This window comes from Acanthochromis polyacanthus, chromosome 17 (assembly GCF_021347895.1).
Source record: "Acanthochromis polyacanthus isolate Apoly-LR-REF ecotype Palm Island chromosome 17, KAUST_Apoly_ChrSc, whole genome shotgun sequence".
Taxonomy (NCBI): domain Eukaryota; kingdom Metazoa; phylum Chordata; class Actinopteri; family Pomacentridae; genus Acanthochromis; species Acanthochromis polyacanthus.
The window spans coordinates 34939187-34954559 of record NC_067129.1 but is presented as its reverse complement, the minus strand read 5'-3'; the positions used below and the strand labels follow the sequence as shown (position 1 = coordinate 34954559).

The 15373-nt window shown below is 38.8% G+C and overlaps 1 protein-coding gene across 1 annotated transcript in view; it reads right to left on the bottom strand.

Annotated features, from left to right (window-relative positions):
* Positions 1-6025: 6025 nt before the first annotated feature.
* Positions 6026-15373, bottom strand: part of rabep1 (rabaptin, RAB GTPase binding effector protein 1) — a 54605-nt gene continuing 45257 nt past the window's right edge. Inside the window, exons 17-18 of the mRNA XM_051937660.1 lie at positions 14274-14390; positions 6026-10231 (exon numbers count right to left, since the gene is read on the bottom strand). Coding sequence (XP_051793620.1) covers positions 10130-10231; positions 14274-14390 — 219 coding nt within the window. The 3' untranslated portion in view covers positions 6026-10129. The remainder of the gene's footprint in view (positions 10232-14273; positions 14391-15373) is intronic.

Here is a 15373-nt window from a genome sequence, read left to right as displayed (position 1 = left end):
ACTCTTATGGACTTATTTTGACTTCATAATTTTCATTTTCATTACATTTTCTGGATGCAGGTCTTACATCATGTCCCAGTTTATTTCAGAATTAGTTTTGTAGTAGTTATTGCTATAGTTCAGTGATTTCCAAACATATCATCCCAGTTTATACATGTAAAGATTAGCTCAATCCATCTAAGGAAACAGAGGTTACAATTTAATTAAAGAGTTCAGCAGAATTGAACAACCCGATGCTGAAAAGTTAACAATGAATTAAATGCAATATTAGGAGTAGGAAGTAGGAATGTAAGCTGGACAGCAAAAAGGAGTCTGGAAATGATGAAAATAGATAACAGCTATAAAGTGAATAAATGGTCGAACTAGATACCTAATGGTTGGTAAATTAATTGTATAAATTAACCAGAGGTGGGCAGAGTAGCCAAAAATTGTACTCAAGTAAGAGTAACGTTACTTCAAAATAATATCACTCAAGTAGAAGTAAAAAGTAATCATCCAAAAAATTACTCAAGTAGGAGTAAAAAAGTATTTGGTGAAAAGACTACTTAAGTACTGAGTAACTGTTTATTGTAATGTCCGATTTATTTTTTAGAAATAAATCGAACCTCGTATTCAGGAGGAGCAATGCCAATCCCGTCCCGGTCGTGGAACAGCGGACCAGCTCTTTACCCTTGCGGAGCTGCTGAGGGGGTCATGGGAGTATGACCTGCCAGTCTACATGTGTTTTGTGGATCTGGAGAAGGCCTATGACCATGTCCCTCGAGGGGCTTTGTGGGGGGCACTGCGGGAGTATGGGGTCCTGGGCTCGTTGTTACAAGCCGTTCGGTCCCTGTACGACCAAAGTGAGAGCTGTGTCCGCATCCTCGGCACTAAGTCAGACACGTTTCCGGTGGGTGTTGGACTCCGCCAGGGCTGCCCCTTGTCTCCAATCCTGTTTGTGGTTTTCATGGACAGGATTTCAAGGCGCAGTCGTGGTGGGGAGGGTTTTCGGTTTGGGAGCTTTGGGATCGCATCTCTGCTTTTTGCGGATGATGTGGTTTTATTGACGTCCTCAGACCGTGCCCTTCAGCACGCACTGGAGCGGTTTGCAGCAGAGTGTGAAGCGGCAGGGATGCGGATCAGCACCTCCAAGTCCGAGGCCATGGTTCTCTGCCGGAAACTGGTGGATTGCTCCCTCCGGGTTGGGGGGGAGTTGCTTCTCCAAGCGAAGGAGTTTAAGTATCTCGGCATCTTATTCACGAGTGATGGGAAAATGGAGTGAGTGATGGACAGGTGGATTGGTACGGCGTCAACAGTAATGTGGGCGTTGTACTGGTCCGTCGTGGTGAAGAGGGAGCTGAGCCGTACGGCGAAGCTCTCGATTTACCAGTCCATCTACGTCCCAACCCTCACCTATGGTCATGAGCTTTGGATAGTGACCGAAAGAACAAGATCGCGGATACAAGCAGCCGAAATGAGCTTCCTCCGTAGGGTGGCTGGACTCAGCCTTAGAGATAGGATGAGGAGCTCAGACATCCGGAGGGAGCTCGGAGTTGAGCCGCTGCTCCTTTGCATCGAAAGGAGCCAGTTGAGGTGGTTTGGCCATCTAATTCGGATGCCTCCAGGGAGACTTCCTTTGGAGGTTTTCCGAGCACGTCCGCTTGGGAGGAGACCCCGGGGTAGACCCAGAACTCGCTGGAGGGATTATATATCTCGTCTGGCCTTGGAACGCCTCGGGATCCCCCAGGAAGAGCTGGAAAGCGTCACTGGGGGGAGGGACGTCTGGAACGACCTGCTTCGCCTGCTGCCTCCGCGACCCGGCCCCAGATAAGCGGAAGAAAATGGATGGATGGATGGACTTTTTAGAAATGATGTGATCAGACAGACAAAAAAATGGTAAAAAGGTATGGTCTGTATTTTTATAGTGCTTTACTATACTTGCAAGGTACCCAAAGCGCTTTACATGATACCTCACATTCACCCATTCACACACTGATGCCGGAAGCTACCATGCAAGGTGCTAACCACAACCCATCAGGAGCAATTAGGAGTTCAGTGTCTTGCTCAGGGACACCTCGACATGAGCACGACAGGCCGAGGATCAAACCAGTAACCCTTCGGTTGCAAGACAGCCATCCTACACACTGAGCCATGCCCCCATTATGAATCATTATGCACATTATGAAAAATAATGTGCAAATTCTGGTATTTCCAAAGAATAAAATAAAAAATAGCAAAAATAAATAACATCTTTACGAAACGACAAGTTAAGGCACAAGAAACACAAATTTCCAAATGTAAGTGTCTCATAACATAAAGCTTTTGAAACAAATACCTGGAGTAAGGGAACATTTGTATGTTTTAACAGTGAAAACTACTTATACTTAGATATACTGTATTTCACTTTCCTCCAAATGGCACAGGCTCAGTAGATAGAAATAACATTACAACTATGCACCCCCCGATTGAATTTGTAGGCAATGTTAGTGAATGTGGTAAAAACATTACCTGCTTGATGAGTATTGTCAACACCTGTAACGAATTCCCAGCTAATTTTTTTTAGTTCTAAAAGCATTGTACAAACATTTTGCAAAGCTCTACTGATGTTTCCAGTGGGACGTTTTTTTTTTAAGCTCCCAGAATGATGTATGTCCTTGGTATATGATTAATGCATTTGGTTGATTCATCACTATTTCACTTGCTGTTAGTAAAATCACCATCAAAGCTCATTTTATTTTTTAAACTGAACATTTTTTGTAGATGTACAAGAAGCAACAGCAGCAACTTTTGATCTCTTTCAGTAGATCCAGTGTACGATTGTCATTAGGTGCAAAGAAGACACTCACACTTCATGTTGAAAATGGGTGTTTCTGGCTGTTGACAGTATTTTCTGATTTGTGGTCTGATTCAAAGAAATGGTCAAAATCCCCACAGTCAAAACCCTTTACTCTAATATATCAACAGAGAATTTAGAAACAGGATTCATTCAATGTTCAGATGTCTGTGGTAGTAATGCATCCATATTTACTGATAAAGTACATAAGCACATTTATAATATATACTGGCATACTGTAAGTATTTTGAAATCATAGATCCACAAAACTACCCAAAGCAAAGGGGGGCTGCTCATGTTAGAGGCTATTTGTGAATAAATGATATATTGTGTCCCAATCAACTCTTCGACGGCTTCAGTGAATTTGCTAGCTTGGTTTCCCCTCAGGATCTGTCTGCAGCTCCTAAATGTGGAAACCAGCTCAGTCTGACCCCCATTTATAACCTCGGTCTCACGTCATTGCCTTCATGACATCACAGCCTGACCTCAGAACCTGATGACACTGCTGCTACTGCCCAAGCCACCATTATGTAGGAACTGTTGCCATATGCCAGTGGTTTGAGGTTTTCACCGGAGGTCAGCTGGAACCATTAAAAAAGATGAGCTTCATTAAAAATAAATAAATAAATAGATACCAACAGGGATTCAACATGTGTGTCACACAGAGCGATAAATGATGTGAAATGACTAATAGCTGTCAGCAGAGAAGTTGATTTATTGTTTTATAGCTATACAGTGCCTTGTGAAAGCATTCGGCCCCCTTGAACTTTTCAACCTTTCGCCACATTTCAGGCTTCAAACATAAAGATATAAAATTGTAATTTTTTGTCAAGAATCAACAACAAGTGGGACACAATTGTGAAGTGGAATGAAATTTATTGGATATTTTATACTTTTTTTAACAAATGAAAACCTGAAAAGTGGGACGTGCAATTTTATTCGGCCCCCTTGCATTAATACTTTGTAGCGCCACCTTTTGCTGCAATTACAGCTGCAAGTTGCTTGGGGTATGTCTCTATCAGTTTTGCACATCGAGAGAATGAAATTCTTGCCCATTCTTCCTTGCAAAACAGCTTGAGCTCAGTGAGGTTGGATGGAGAGCGTTTGTGAACAGCAGTCTTCAGCTCTGCCCACAGATTCTCAATTGGATTCAGGTCTGGACTTTGACTTGGCCATTCTAACACCTGGATACGTTTATTTGTGAACCATTCCATTGTAGATTTGGCTTTATGTTTTGGATCATTGTCCTGTTGGAAGATAAATCTCCATCCCAGTCTCAGGTCTTTTGCAGACTCCAACAGGTTTTCTTCCAGAATGCTCCTGTATTTGGCTCCATTCATCTTCCCATCAATTTGAACCATCTTCCCTGTCCCTGCTGAAGAAAAGCAGGCCCAAACCATGAGGCTGCCACCACCATGTTTGACAGTGGGGATGGTGTGTTCAGGGTGATGAGCTGTGTTGCTTTTACGCCAAACATATCGTTTTGCATTGTGGCCAAAAAGTTCCATTTTGGTTTCATCTGACCAGAGCACCTTCTTCCACATGTTTGGTGTTTCTCCCAGGTGGCTTGTGGCAAACTTCAAACGAGACTTTTTATGGATATCTTTGAGAAATGGCTTTCTTCTTGCCACTCTTCCATAAAGGCCAGATTTGTGCAGTGTACGACTGATTGTTGTCCTATGGACAGACTCTCCCACCTCAGCTGTAGATCTCTGCAGTTCATCCAGAGTGATCATGGGCCTCTTGGCTGCATCTCTGATCAGTCTTCTCCTTGTTCCAGGTGAAAGTTTAGAGGGACGGCCGGGTCTTGGTAGATTTGCAGTGGTCTGATACTCCTTCCATTTCAATATGATTGCTTGCACAGTGCTCCTTGAGATGTTTAAGGCTTGGGAAATCTTTTTGTATCCAAATCCGGCTTTAAACTTCTCCACAACAGTATCTCGGACCTGCCTGGTGTGTTCCTTGGTCTTCATGATGCTCTCTGCACTTTAAACAGAACCCTGAGACTATCACAGAGCAGGTGCATTTATACGGAGACTTGATTACACACAGGTGGATTCTATTTATCATCATCAGTCATTTAGGACAACATTGGATCATTCAGAGATCCTCACTGAACTTCTGGAGTGAGTTTGCTGCACTGAAAGTAAAGGGGCCGAATAATATTGCACGCCCCACTTTTCAGGTTTTCATTTGTTAAAAAAAGTATAAAATATCCAATAAATTTCATTCCACTTCACAATTGTGTCCCACTTGTTGTTGATTCTTGACAAAAAATTAAAATTTTATATCTTTATGTTTGAAGCCTGAAATGTGGCGAAAGGTTGAAAAGTTCAAGGGGGCCAAATACTTTCACAAGGCACTGTAAGTCTAGGTAGGCATTTGAACCAGCAGTTCTCAAGCTTTCAGCCTGAAAGAGGGTGTGTAACCAGTGTGTGAATTTCTGATATATTTTAATCCTCCTAACAAAATGTGTAGGTATGTGGTGATACACGATGAAGAAATAACAGAAAAAAGCTGTTCTTCACTGTAGGACAACCAAAACTCAACACACAAATTCAGTGGGCAGAACTTTATAGTAAATATTGTTTAAATGTCATTGTATTCATCATTCAGCGTGCTGCTCATGCCTCTCTTTCTTATATGAGTAAATTTACAATCCCGTTCACCTTTTTTTTTGTTGATTTGCAGGTTCACACTCCAGTATTCAACCAACAGGAGTTTCTAAAGATTGGAGGCAACAGAGCGCTGAAGTTTGACCATTTTTATGGCATAAATGCCTCCAAATTCTTCAGCATTCAAAGTATTATGAAATACCATTTTCCCCACATTTATACAATTTTTTTTAAGGTAGAAACTCAAGAAAACTGGCTCTTGAGTGTGTCCTTTAAACTGGATGCAGCAGACTTAAATATCAGTCTAACCATTGAACAGATCTTATGTGGGACACTGATGTTGTTTTGAGGGAGGACGGTATAAAATGAAATGAGAAAAGCTGCCTATGAAAGCTCAAATTGTGCACTCGAGTCAGTTTTTAATGGCTAATTTTGAGGAAAGTGCAAAAAAAAAAAATCTGTAAAATGTCCAGTCCACATTTGCAAAGATTCTCTTCATTATTTTGACCCATCTCAGTTACCGAAAACAAGAATTTATCATCAATACTGTTTTAAAAACAAATAATTAAATCTCATATTTAGATTGCACGAACACGTCTTGGGCTTTGAGTGCACTTTATTTGTCATGAATTTGTATTGATAATAAAAACTAAGCAGCAGGTACATCAGTACACAGTGCGAGCTTTGACAACAAACTGTACGTCTGTCACATGTCCGTCTCATTTAAACATCTACTCCAATCACTTTTTTGGGATTCAACATACATTTTTAAATGATCTAGTGACGTTAGATCAGAAATTACTTCAATAAAAATCAACTTGTCTGTGGGTCACCTCACATTAATGCCATATGGGCCATGAGTAAAATTCATTACTGCAACAGAGAAGACATTAGAGGGACACAAATAAAATAAGAAAAAACCAAGCCGATGCAGTAAGGCCGTCGGAGAAAATAACGTCCGAATGTCACACTGTAAAACTGTTGCTGTAAGTTCACTGGTTCAGTTTTCTGTCGGTGCAACTCAAAGGCCAGCTGGCTCACGCACCTACATTATCTCATTACACACCGCATCAATCTGCCATAAATATCAGCTCCAGATATCTACAGTATCAACATATGCAACAGAAGGAAATGGAACACATGTAAGTCGAAAAAACAAATAAAAACAGTGATTAACAGGTCCTTAAACCAAACAATGCTGTTGTATTCACATATATGTGTGTTCTTTCAATCCCTCCCTCCATCTGAGGGATTATTTTATACTTTACAGCAAACTCCAGTCTCGTGTATGACTGTTTCAAACAAGCACAGAACACACGAATTCGAGAAAATCTTAACTTATTTTCTCGAATTTGTGTATTTTTTTCATCTGCACATTAGAAAGTAAAGTATAAAGTTTCTCTCCAGTCTTGTTTTGACTGTTGCTTGGCATTTTTTGAATACATTTTCATTCTTATTCGAAATGCAGTTTGTCTAAATATTTAGGCCAAATATTCCCTGTATGACTATATTTATTCCAGTGTAAAAGGGCAGCCCTGTCTAATTTATACACTGTAACATTGGTGCACTTAGAGTTACAGCATAGCTGCTTCCCAATTAAACATCCTGGATTGAATTTGGATTATTAAAAGGACTATTCACTTTAAATATGAGTAAAGGTCTCAGTATGCTTCAAATAAAGCGCTTGTTAGATTTACCGACCGGTTTAAAAAATGCATGCAGCCACAGTGTACTCACTGGTGTGCAGACGACTATTCTGAAGCCTCAAGTTTGGATGTTGGATGTCAAGTTTTTGATTTTTCAAAACCAGACATAGCAAGAGATGAGTGAATCTGATTAAAAACTCAAGGACAGTGTGCATATACCCATGTGGTCAAGACTTGTCAGTCGCAATACCCTGCTTTATCACCTATTTTACTATAAATGAGGAAATAATTTGCAAAATAAACACCCTGTTTTATTCATAAAGACTTGTAACAAGCCATCTAGGTTATGAACTTAATAGGAAATGGTTTACTGACGTATTAAATCAAGTGAGAAGCTGAGCCATTGTCTCATAGACTTCTATACAATCCAATTATTATTTTCTGCCTGAGGAGTCGCCCTCTGCTGGCTGTTACAAAAAATGCAGGTTTAAGATATTTACACATTGGTTTCAGTTTTCAGAACCGGAGACTACATCCATCTTTGACATGGCTCAATCATCAATGACTATTTTTCTTAACCAGAAGCCCCAATAATCACAAAAAAATTATGCAGAAACTGGCTAGGAGAGGAAAAGCTGTCAAATTAGGGCTCTATAGAGACAAAGACAAGACAAAAGAGTTCTTGAAAAGGTGAGCAACAGACAGTCATTTCGTCTTCAACGATGTGCTGAACAGCCCAGTCTGTTTGAAGTACACTGAGGCCTTTGTACCATCCTAATTGTCTCTGACAGTTGTCAGTATTTTTTATGCTTGTGTCTGGGATCAGAAGCCTTTATGGTTGTTTCATGATGTTAAGTTTGAAGTTAAAGAGAAAAGTGAAAGTGATAGCCAGAGGGGAAGGGAGACCTGACACTAGACTAAATTGGGGAAAATGAAACAGATTTTCTGACAGCCTTGGCTGAAAAACATTAATAAGACGTATTTCCATATAATTCTTAAGGAAAAAAAAGCAAAATCTTTATGGTGCACAACCTAGGAGTGCAAATTACACTTGTCTGTTAGCTGCGTAGTGTTGGCGAAAGGTGGCTGTGTACGGTAAATGGCTGCAAAAAGAGCAAAACTCCAAAATAATCTCAAACAAGAAGAAACAAACAGAAATGTGCTAAATCGGGCAAATTGCAATTAGTCTTTCTTGTCAGCTTTCATGATATCTAAAGACAACAGAAGAAGAAGAAACAGCTGATCAGACGTGAGATAAATGTTCACAACATGGAGAATTACATGGAAACACAACTGTAGTGTTGCACTCACACTAAAATAAAGATCGGCCATTTTACGCAGTGACTGGTTAGTTGTACGGAACTACAAAAGCAATCGGTTTCCTTCGAAAACAGATTGTCAGTTTTATGCAACACTTTATGTGTCTTCCAGGAGAGACTGTCAGAAAGTGTGAGCTGTACACTCCCAAAAACCAAGACTTCTTGTAGAGAAAAGGTGGAAACACTTTTGCCTTAAGTTGTGATCATGACACGTCAAACCACCTGGTTCATTTGGGAGCTGACTGCAGTATTTTAAATTCATTTCTAAGCATTGAGTATAAAGTTGTAGAGATGCAAAAACTTTTAAATATGAAGATACAGATTCATATTTTCAAACAGTCTCTCTTCGAAAACAATTGTTGGCATGAAATGTTATAGAAACTGAAACCGAGCACACTTTCTCACCTTTGTCACAGTGAGGCAGGTGTCAAGATTGTCAGTTTGAAAAAGAAAACCCCTAATCTGGTATTGGAAAGTTGTCAAGAGAGGATGTTTCAGATGCTATTCAACCACAACAGACTGCAGGTTTGGTCATGTAGCAGACAACAGTTTTTAAGTGACGCAGTTTAGATCTTTGAGTCATTCCTGTCTTTTCACGATCGTACATCAAACACAGACTTTGGTAAAGACAGTGCCGACCCCAACACTTTAAGGTTGTTTAACTGAAATTATTTAGTAGCCTCACAAACAGCAAACTTTCTCGTAGTGATGAATGAACCATTTCAGAGCTGTTTTAGTGAAGTTTGTGGTCCGATAAGACCAAGTTAGGGTTGTGCTAGTCCATCCTTTAAAAGCTGTGATTAAAGATCTCAAAAGTCAGCAACCGGAGCAAAATATGTAATAAAATCCATTCATTTTCATGCCCTGCTTTAATTTTGACACCTTGTTCTTGACCTCAACACTTATTGGAGTAACTAGTGTCTCTCACCAATCAAGAGTTGGAAAAAAAACCCACAACCTCAAGCACGACGAATGTTTCGTCACTGTATTTCTGCAGCTTTAAAACAAAAAGGTTTCTGTCGGACACTACAAAGAGCAACAACAAAGCAAAACTGCAGCAGAGGATGTTAAAGAAACGGAGGGTATTGCTTGCATTCTGTTATATTCCTGCTTTTTTTTCTTTTTTATATAATCCCGGTTAAACTAAGTGCAAGTGTTTTCCATCCTTCATTGTGTCTTTGTCAGAGGGGTTACATCACCAGAACAGGGTGAAAAACAGCCAGAAAAGCTGGGAAAAAACAAAACACACAGGGAAAGAACAAGCAAGTAGGAATAAGGAAGCGATTATCAACCGCTTTGAGAACAGAAGGAGAAAATCTGTGCAGCCAATTGTTTTCTATTTAACTTGGAAAGACAAGTTGCAGATGAAAAGTGCTTTAGAAGACGACAAACCTTTTTTTTTTGGTTGAGCTAACACAGACAGTCATATCTACAGTAGAAACAAGACACAGACAGACCCACAGGGAGAAGGACGTCCACTCCCTCCGTCCACAGTCACACATTTAGTTATTTACATTTGTTTTTAGTAGTGTTCTTCTTCATTATTCTCTCCATGGTGTGTTCCGAGACTTTTAATATACACAAAGGCCGTGAGCTTCTCGCACCACATCTGTCCAGATCCCTCCAAACTCTTCCGAGGTGGTTATGGGGAGGAGGAAGGGTCAGATCAATAATGTTACTGGGCCAGTGATAGAGAAAGAGGGGAATGAAACAGAAGGCAGTTTTCGCATGACGGTATCATGTCTCCGGAAGCTGGTTGATGTCAGTCAAGTTGGTGTCATTGAGGATTATTTTGATTCGATCCAAGGAGTCTGCCTGTCGTATTCGCTCCAGTTGTACCTAAGGATGCAGGAAAACATTGATTCATTAATTTAGGTAAGCACTTCATTGATTGCCTGGAAAATTCAAGGAACCAGCACCATATTAACCCTTACAAGGCCATGTTTCTGGAGAAGTACATATACTAAAACATATACTAAAACCACCTAATCCATAAAAACATCGATCAAGTCTTGCGAGGTCGCATTGTCGTAGACGTTCGCCATATTGAATTTCGGCCGGCACGCAGCCCCGATAAGAGCTTCGTAATTGCGGCTTCGTTATAGGCTTTATCGTTTGAAATAAGCAAATTTGGGGCCAATGTTTATATCTTACCATTGGTCGACTTAAACATACGGGTGTGTGCATATTTTATGTTAATTAGCAATCATAAACAAGTCACACGTGTGGAGCCGAGAATGTTCGATTTCGGCTGTGTGTACGAGTAAGCGGGACAGAGTATACTCGGTCCCGGCTTTTTAAGGGTTAAACATACAGAATATACAGAAATAAAAGACAAACGCAGAAAAAAAACATCTAATTAGACTCGCAGTGCTAATGCTTTCTGAAAAATTAGCTTAAACATCATTTAGCTGGGTTTTCTCTGCAGAAACTTTATTCAACAAATCATTAGGATCATTAGCATTCTCTAAGTTGCTTGAATTTTTTTTAATCATAAAGCATGGATATTTAAAATGCTGTCAAATTGTAGCTTGTTATGTCAAATACCTTCTGAGTACTTAAAAATTGCCCGTCAACCCACTTCCAACATGTTTTGCACAATTTGAGGCCGTTTAAAAACATTAAGATCTGAGAAACTATTAACTATTTTCATTGTTATTTCTCGTGTCATTGATCCAGAACCTGCAATACTGAATAAGTAGATCAAATAATCTCTAATTATGGATGAGTTTAGATATTTTTTTGATTTTCCATTTGATTTTGAAAGTTTGTTTTGAACATTTCCACACACAAAAAGAAAACAACAACAAAACACAATAAACAACTTGCTCACAAAGGAGTGGAAAGAAGTCGAAATTGATCTAATCCTGCCTCTTCTCCTTACACAAATGACTGTAAATCTATTCTTCCTGCTTTTTCAAAATAATATTTATAAACAATAATTATAATCATGATTAATAAAAAAATATACACCAGTATGTCCATCTACATTTATACAAAAGGACAAAGACAAAAGGACCTAAGAGCAAAACACAACAGAAAGAAAAGACCCAAGTAATAATATACATAAATAAATATAGAAGACGAATCATTAAAGAAATAAAAATTAATAAGAAAAAAATTAAGCGTCATTAAAAGTCCCATCTTTGAGCATATTAACAATCTGATAATGCAGAAGTCAACTAGTGATATTTTCACAATAATACAAAACAAATATCTAGATTAATTCATAGCATTAAATACTTCACAAAAACGTTAAAAAAAAGAAAAGCTCTTTTTTGTTCAACTTTCATCAGTGATTGACAAGTTTCTTCCCAACCTGTTCAATCGGTTATAAAAGTTCTACTTAAATAACCTTATTTTCATTTTGTGACCAAATATTTCATGTTACTATTATTATTATTATAATTATTATTGAGACATGCAGCCACATATGGTGCAGAAAATATCATCAGTTGACTTCTGCATTATTATTTTTTATGTGTGCTCAAAGATGGATTTTTCATGACAGCTGTAAAAAAAAAAAAAGTCTTATTTCAACTCACCCGTAATTAGAGACTATTTGATCTACATGTCCAATACTGCGGATACTGAATCAATGACATGCTGAGAAATAGCACTGAAAATGTCAGGTTTTTATTATCTTGTCATCCAAACATAGCCTCAAATTTCAAGGTGCAGAAAGTGGGTCGATTTAATGCATCAATCTAAAAAGTCACAAATCTCTTTACAAATATCTATACTTTATGCTATAAAATGAGAGATGGTTGAGCAGAAACTACTCTAAAATTTTCATGATTTGAGATGAAATGACCCAATTGCTGATGCAACTGATCTCAAAAGGATTCATTTAATACGGTGGCTCTGGAGCGTAACGAGTTTAAAGCTGCTGCCCTTTTCCATTAAAGCTCCATTTGGTGATCCAGCAGCAGAGTAACAGCAGCCTGAGGTTCAACGCTGCACATCCAGTAAAAAGATTGATTTCTGCAGAGCCCCAAAAAGGTCGCGGTGCTTGTTCACTCCTACCTCTGACCCGCAGAGAAAGACGGAGCTGTATTACAACACAGTGTCATGTATTGTGTTGCTGTGCGTACAAATGGAGTCACTGCTCCCTCAGCAGTGGCTGTCAGGCACAAGTCTGCACCATTGTGTTTAGAAAGACAACCAGAGCAGATAGTTCACAGGCTCTCTGACCGGCCACAGCTGAGACTGACTGCAACTGTGAGCACGACAGCAGACGACAGCTGTCACTGAAATTTATCCCGCTGTGCTTTGTTAGTCAGAATTCTGGCTTTAACACATTAGATGAAGTGATGTATTGACACTACTATACTGTACTACCAAGCAAGTTTGACACATATTTATTTGTGTAAGTTGGCTCAACAAAACTAACAGTCGGAGTTAACTAGTATCACGAATGAGGTTGTCAACTGTATTTCTTAACTCAGACTTTCTGGTTCAGACATAATGCAGTGATGATGAAGCGCCTCTTTCAGTCAGCAGGTTGTTTTAATGGAGAGCCACGAGGAACATGATACTTCAAGTGATGAAAGACAGTAATGCAGGCAGAAAACTGTTTATCACGTGTTAATTATTAGCTGATTATTTCTGATGTGACAGGTGCACATTAAAGTTAAATTTCATGTATTTAAACATGACATTGTATTGAAATGCTGACACTTCAGCTGTTGGCCAAGTCCAAGTGAAATTAATGCTATTGACTAAATAAATACCCTTTTTCTAACCTGTGTTCCATCAGTTGCAGCATAAATGAACTTGACAGCAAATCAAGACCAAAGATTAAAACATATTTATGCGATTTCTGCATCATTAGCTGAATACATGTTTGGTTTCCACAGCAACACGATGCATACGGTGTGCGATACTGTAACTACATGGGTTCGTTCAGTGGTTTTAGCAATGTACAGCTCAACAGGTTTGCAGATAAAACTTATTCCTTCAGCTGACAATCTGTATCACTCATAGATAATCGTCAGGGAGTGATTTGGTAAAAGGGAGAAACTTCTTACAGCCGATTTAAATCTGAAACTGCTCCCGAACAGGCATCAGTCACCACAGAGGTTAATGAGAGACACCTTCGCTCAACATAAAGTTGGGCTCGTAAGTTTACATACCCTGGCAAAATTTGTAAAAGATTGCAATTTTTTTTTTAGAAAATGTTTGATCATGGAAAAACTTTTCTTTCATTTTGGGTTAAAGTTATTTATTCAATTTGCTCCGATCATTCATGTTTTCTTCAAAGAATGGTACATATTATACAAATTCTGCCAGGGTATGTGAACTTATGAGCACAACTGTATGTGTAAACCCACTAATCTCGCTTCATAGCACAGAATATTGAACTCCTGTGGCGTGTTGATAAAGGCCAATTAAAAGTTGATGGCGCAGTTTAATTTTATCTATATCAATCTCATTTAATTCAAGCTGATTAAAACTTTCGTGGGTTGTTAATGCTAGCAGACTGGTCACATATGAGTGTTTAGAAAAGTCCAGTTTCACTATTTAATAGCCACATCTCACACATGCATCCAAGTGTCTCATCATCTCTCGTTTCTGTAGTATTTTCGTCTGTGTTTCTCTAAACTGGACTCTATGTACATATATTCAAGAAAGGAAAGTACTGAGCAACAGAACACCAAAAATATTCCCCTCTGACCTTTTGCGGGCTCCACAGATTATCAAAATAGTTGTTAATAGCATCACATCAAATATAATGACCTACTGTATTTAAAAAAACAATTTTTTACTTATTGAGACAAAAACAGAAATGATAACAACTCCAGTCCTTTCATTCAACCATAACTCTGTTTATCATGTGCAGACAACTTATCTAAGATATAAAACAGCATTTCCTGCTCACCTGAAGGGTCTGAGAAAGTTTGACAAAGTCCTTCTGAACCTGCTCACTGACGTCCAGCTCCGTCTGCAGCCGCTGAGCTTTGTCTCTCTCATCCAGGACTTGACTTTCTAGTGCACTCTACAGCAGAAACACACATTTATTCAGAAACAGTAAATGGAGCCATTAAAATCCAGCACAAAAGAAGCTGAACACGCACTTTACTGAGGCACTTGGCTGAATAATTTAAAACGGTGTGACTGAGTGAGAAATCGCAGCAGTTTACAAGTGATTCGAACGTGCTGTAAAATATTTCTCTCTCTGTCGATAGCCTCAACACTCAACATCTTCTAACATACATCCAGTTTTATTTTTAAGAAGCAGATAAACACAGCAATTCTTACAAGACTAAAGCATTCATTAAACTGCTGTCATGATGGACTGAGACTTTATTGAAATATGAGCTGTTTGGTGGATTAGATGCTGTATGAGCTAATTCTGATAAAAAATAAAATATCTCAAGTTTAAAAACCTTTTCTCTTTAAAAAAATAAAAGTAATAATAATGAAGCACCAAAATTACAGCATTTATCAGAGTCAGGACCTGCAAAAGCAAAAACAAGAAAAACCTATGTGTGAGTTCCACTTCAGTCAGGACAAATGAATCAAATCTAAGCTTAAAATCAGGATATTTTATCAAAATCGCTTTACTCTACATGTCTTATTTTAAAAAAAATGTACCAAACCAGAGTCTGTAAAAAAATCCCCACAAAATTCTACACTCCTCATTGCAACTGAGAGGTTATTGGTGACTCTTCTGTGACAAACAGTAACGGGACAAAAATTCTGGACCTTTTCAGCTGAACTGCAGGCAGTGTTGGCACAGAACAGAGATGAGACAAATACGGAAACAAAATTAAAATGCAAATAGTAAAATATCTATAGTATGTAGAGTCACCATTTTTTCAGGAGTGTTAACATCTGTTGGCACTTGGAGAAATGTTGTAGATTTAAAAAATTTTGTACAATGAATACCATAATTTCCGAACTGTAAGCTGCTACTTTTTTCACACACTTTGAACTCTGCGGCTTATACAACGATACGGCTAATGTATAGATTTTTAC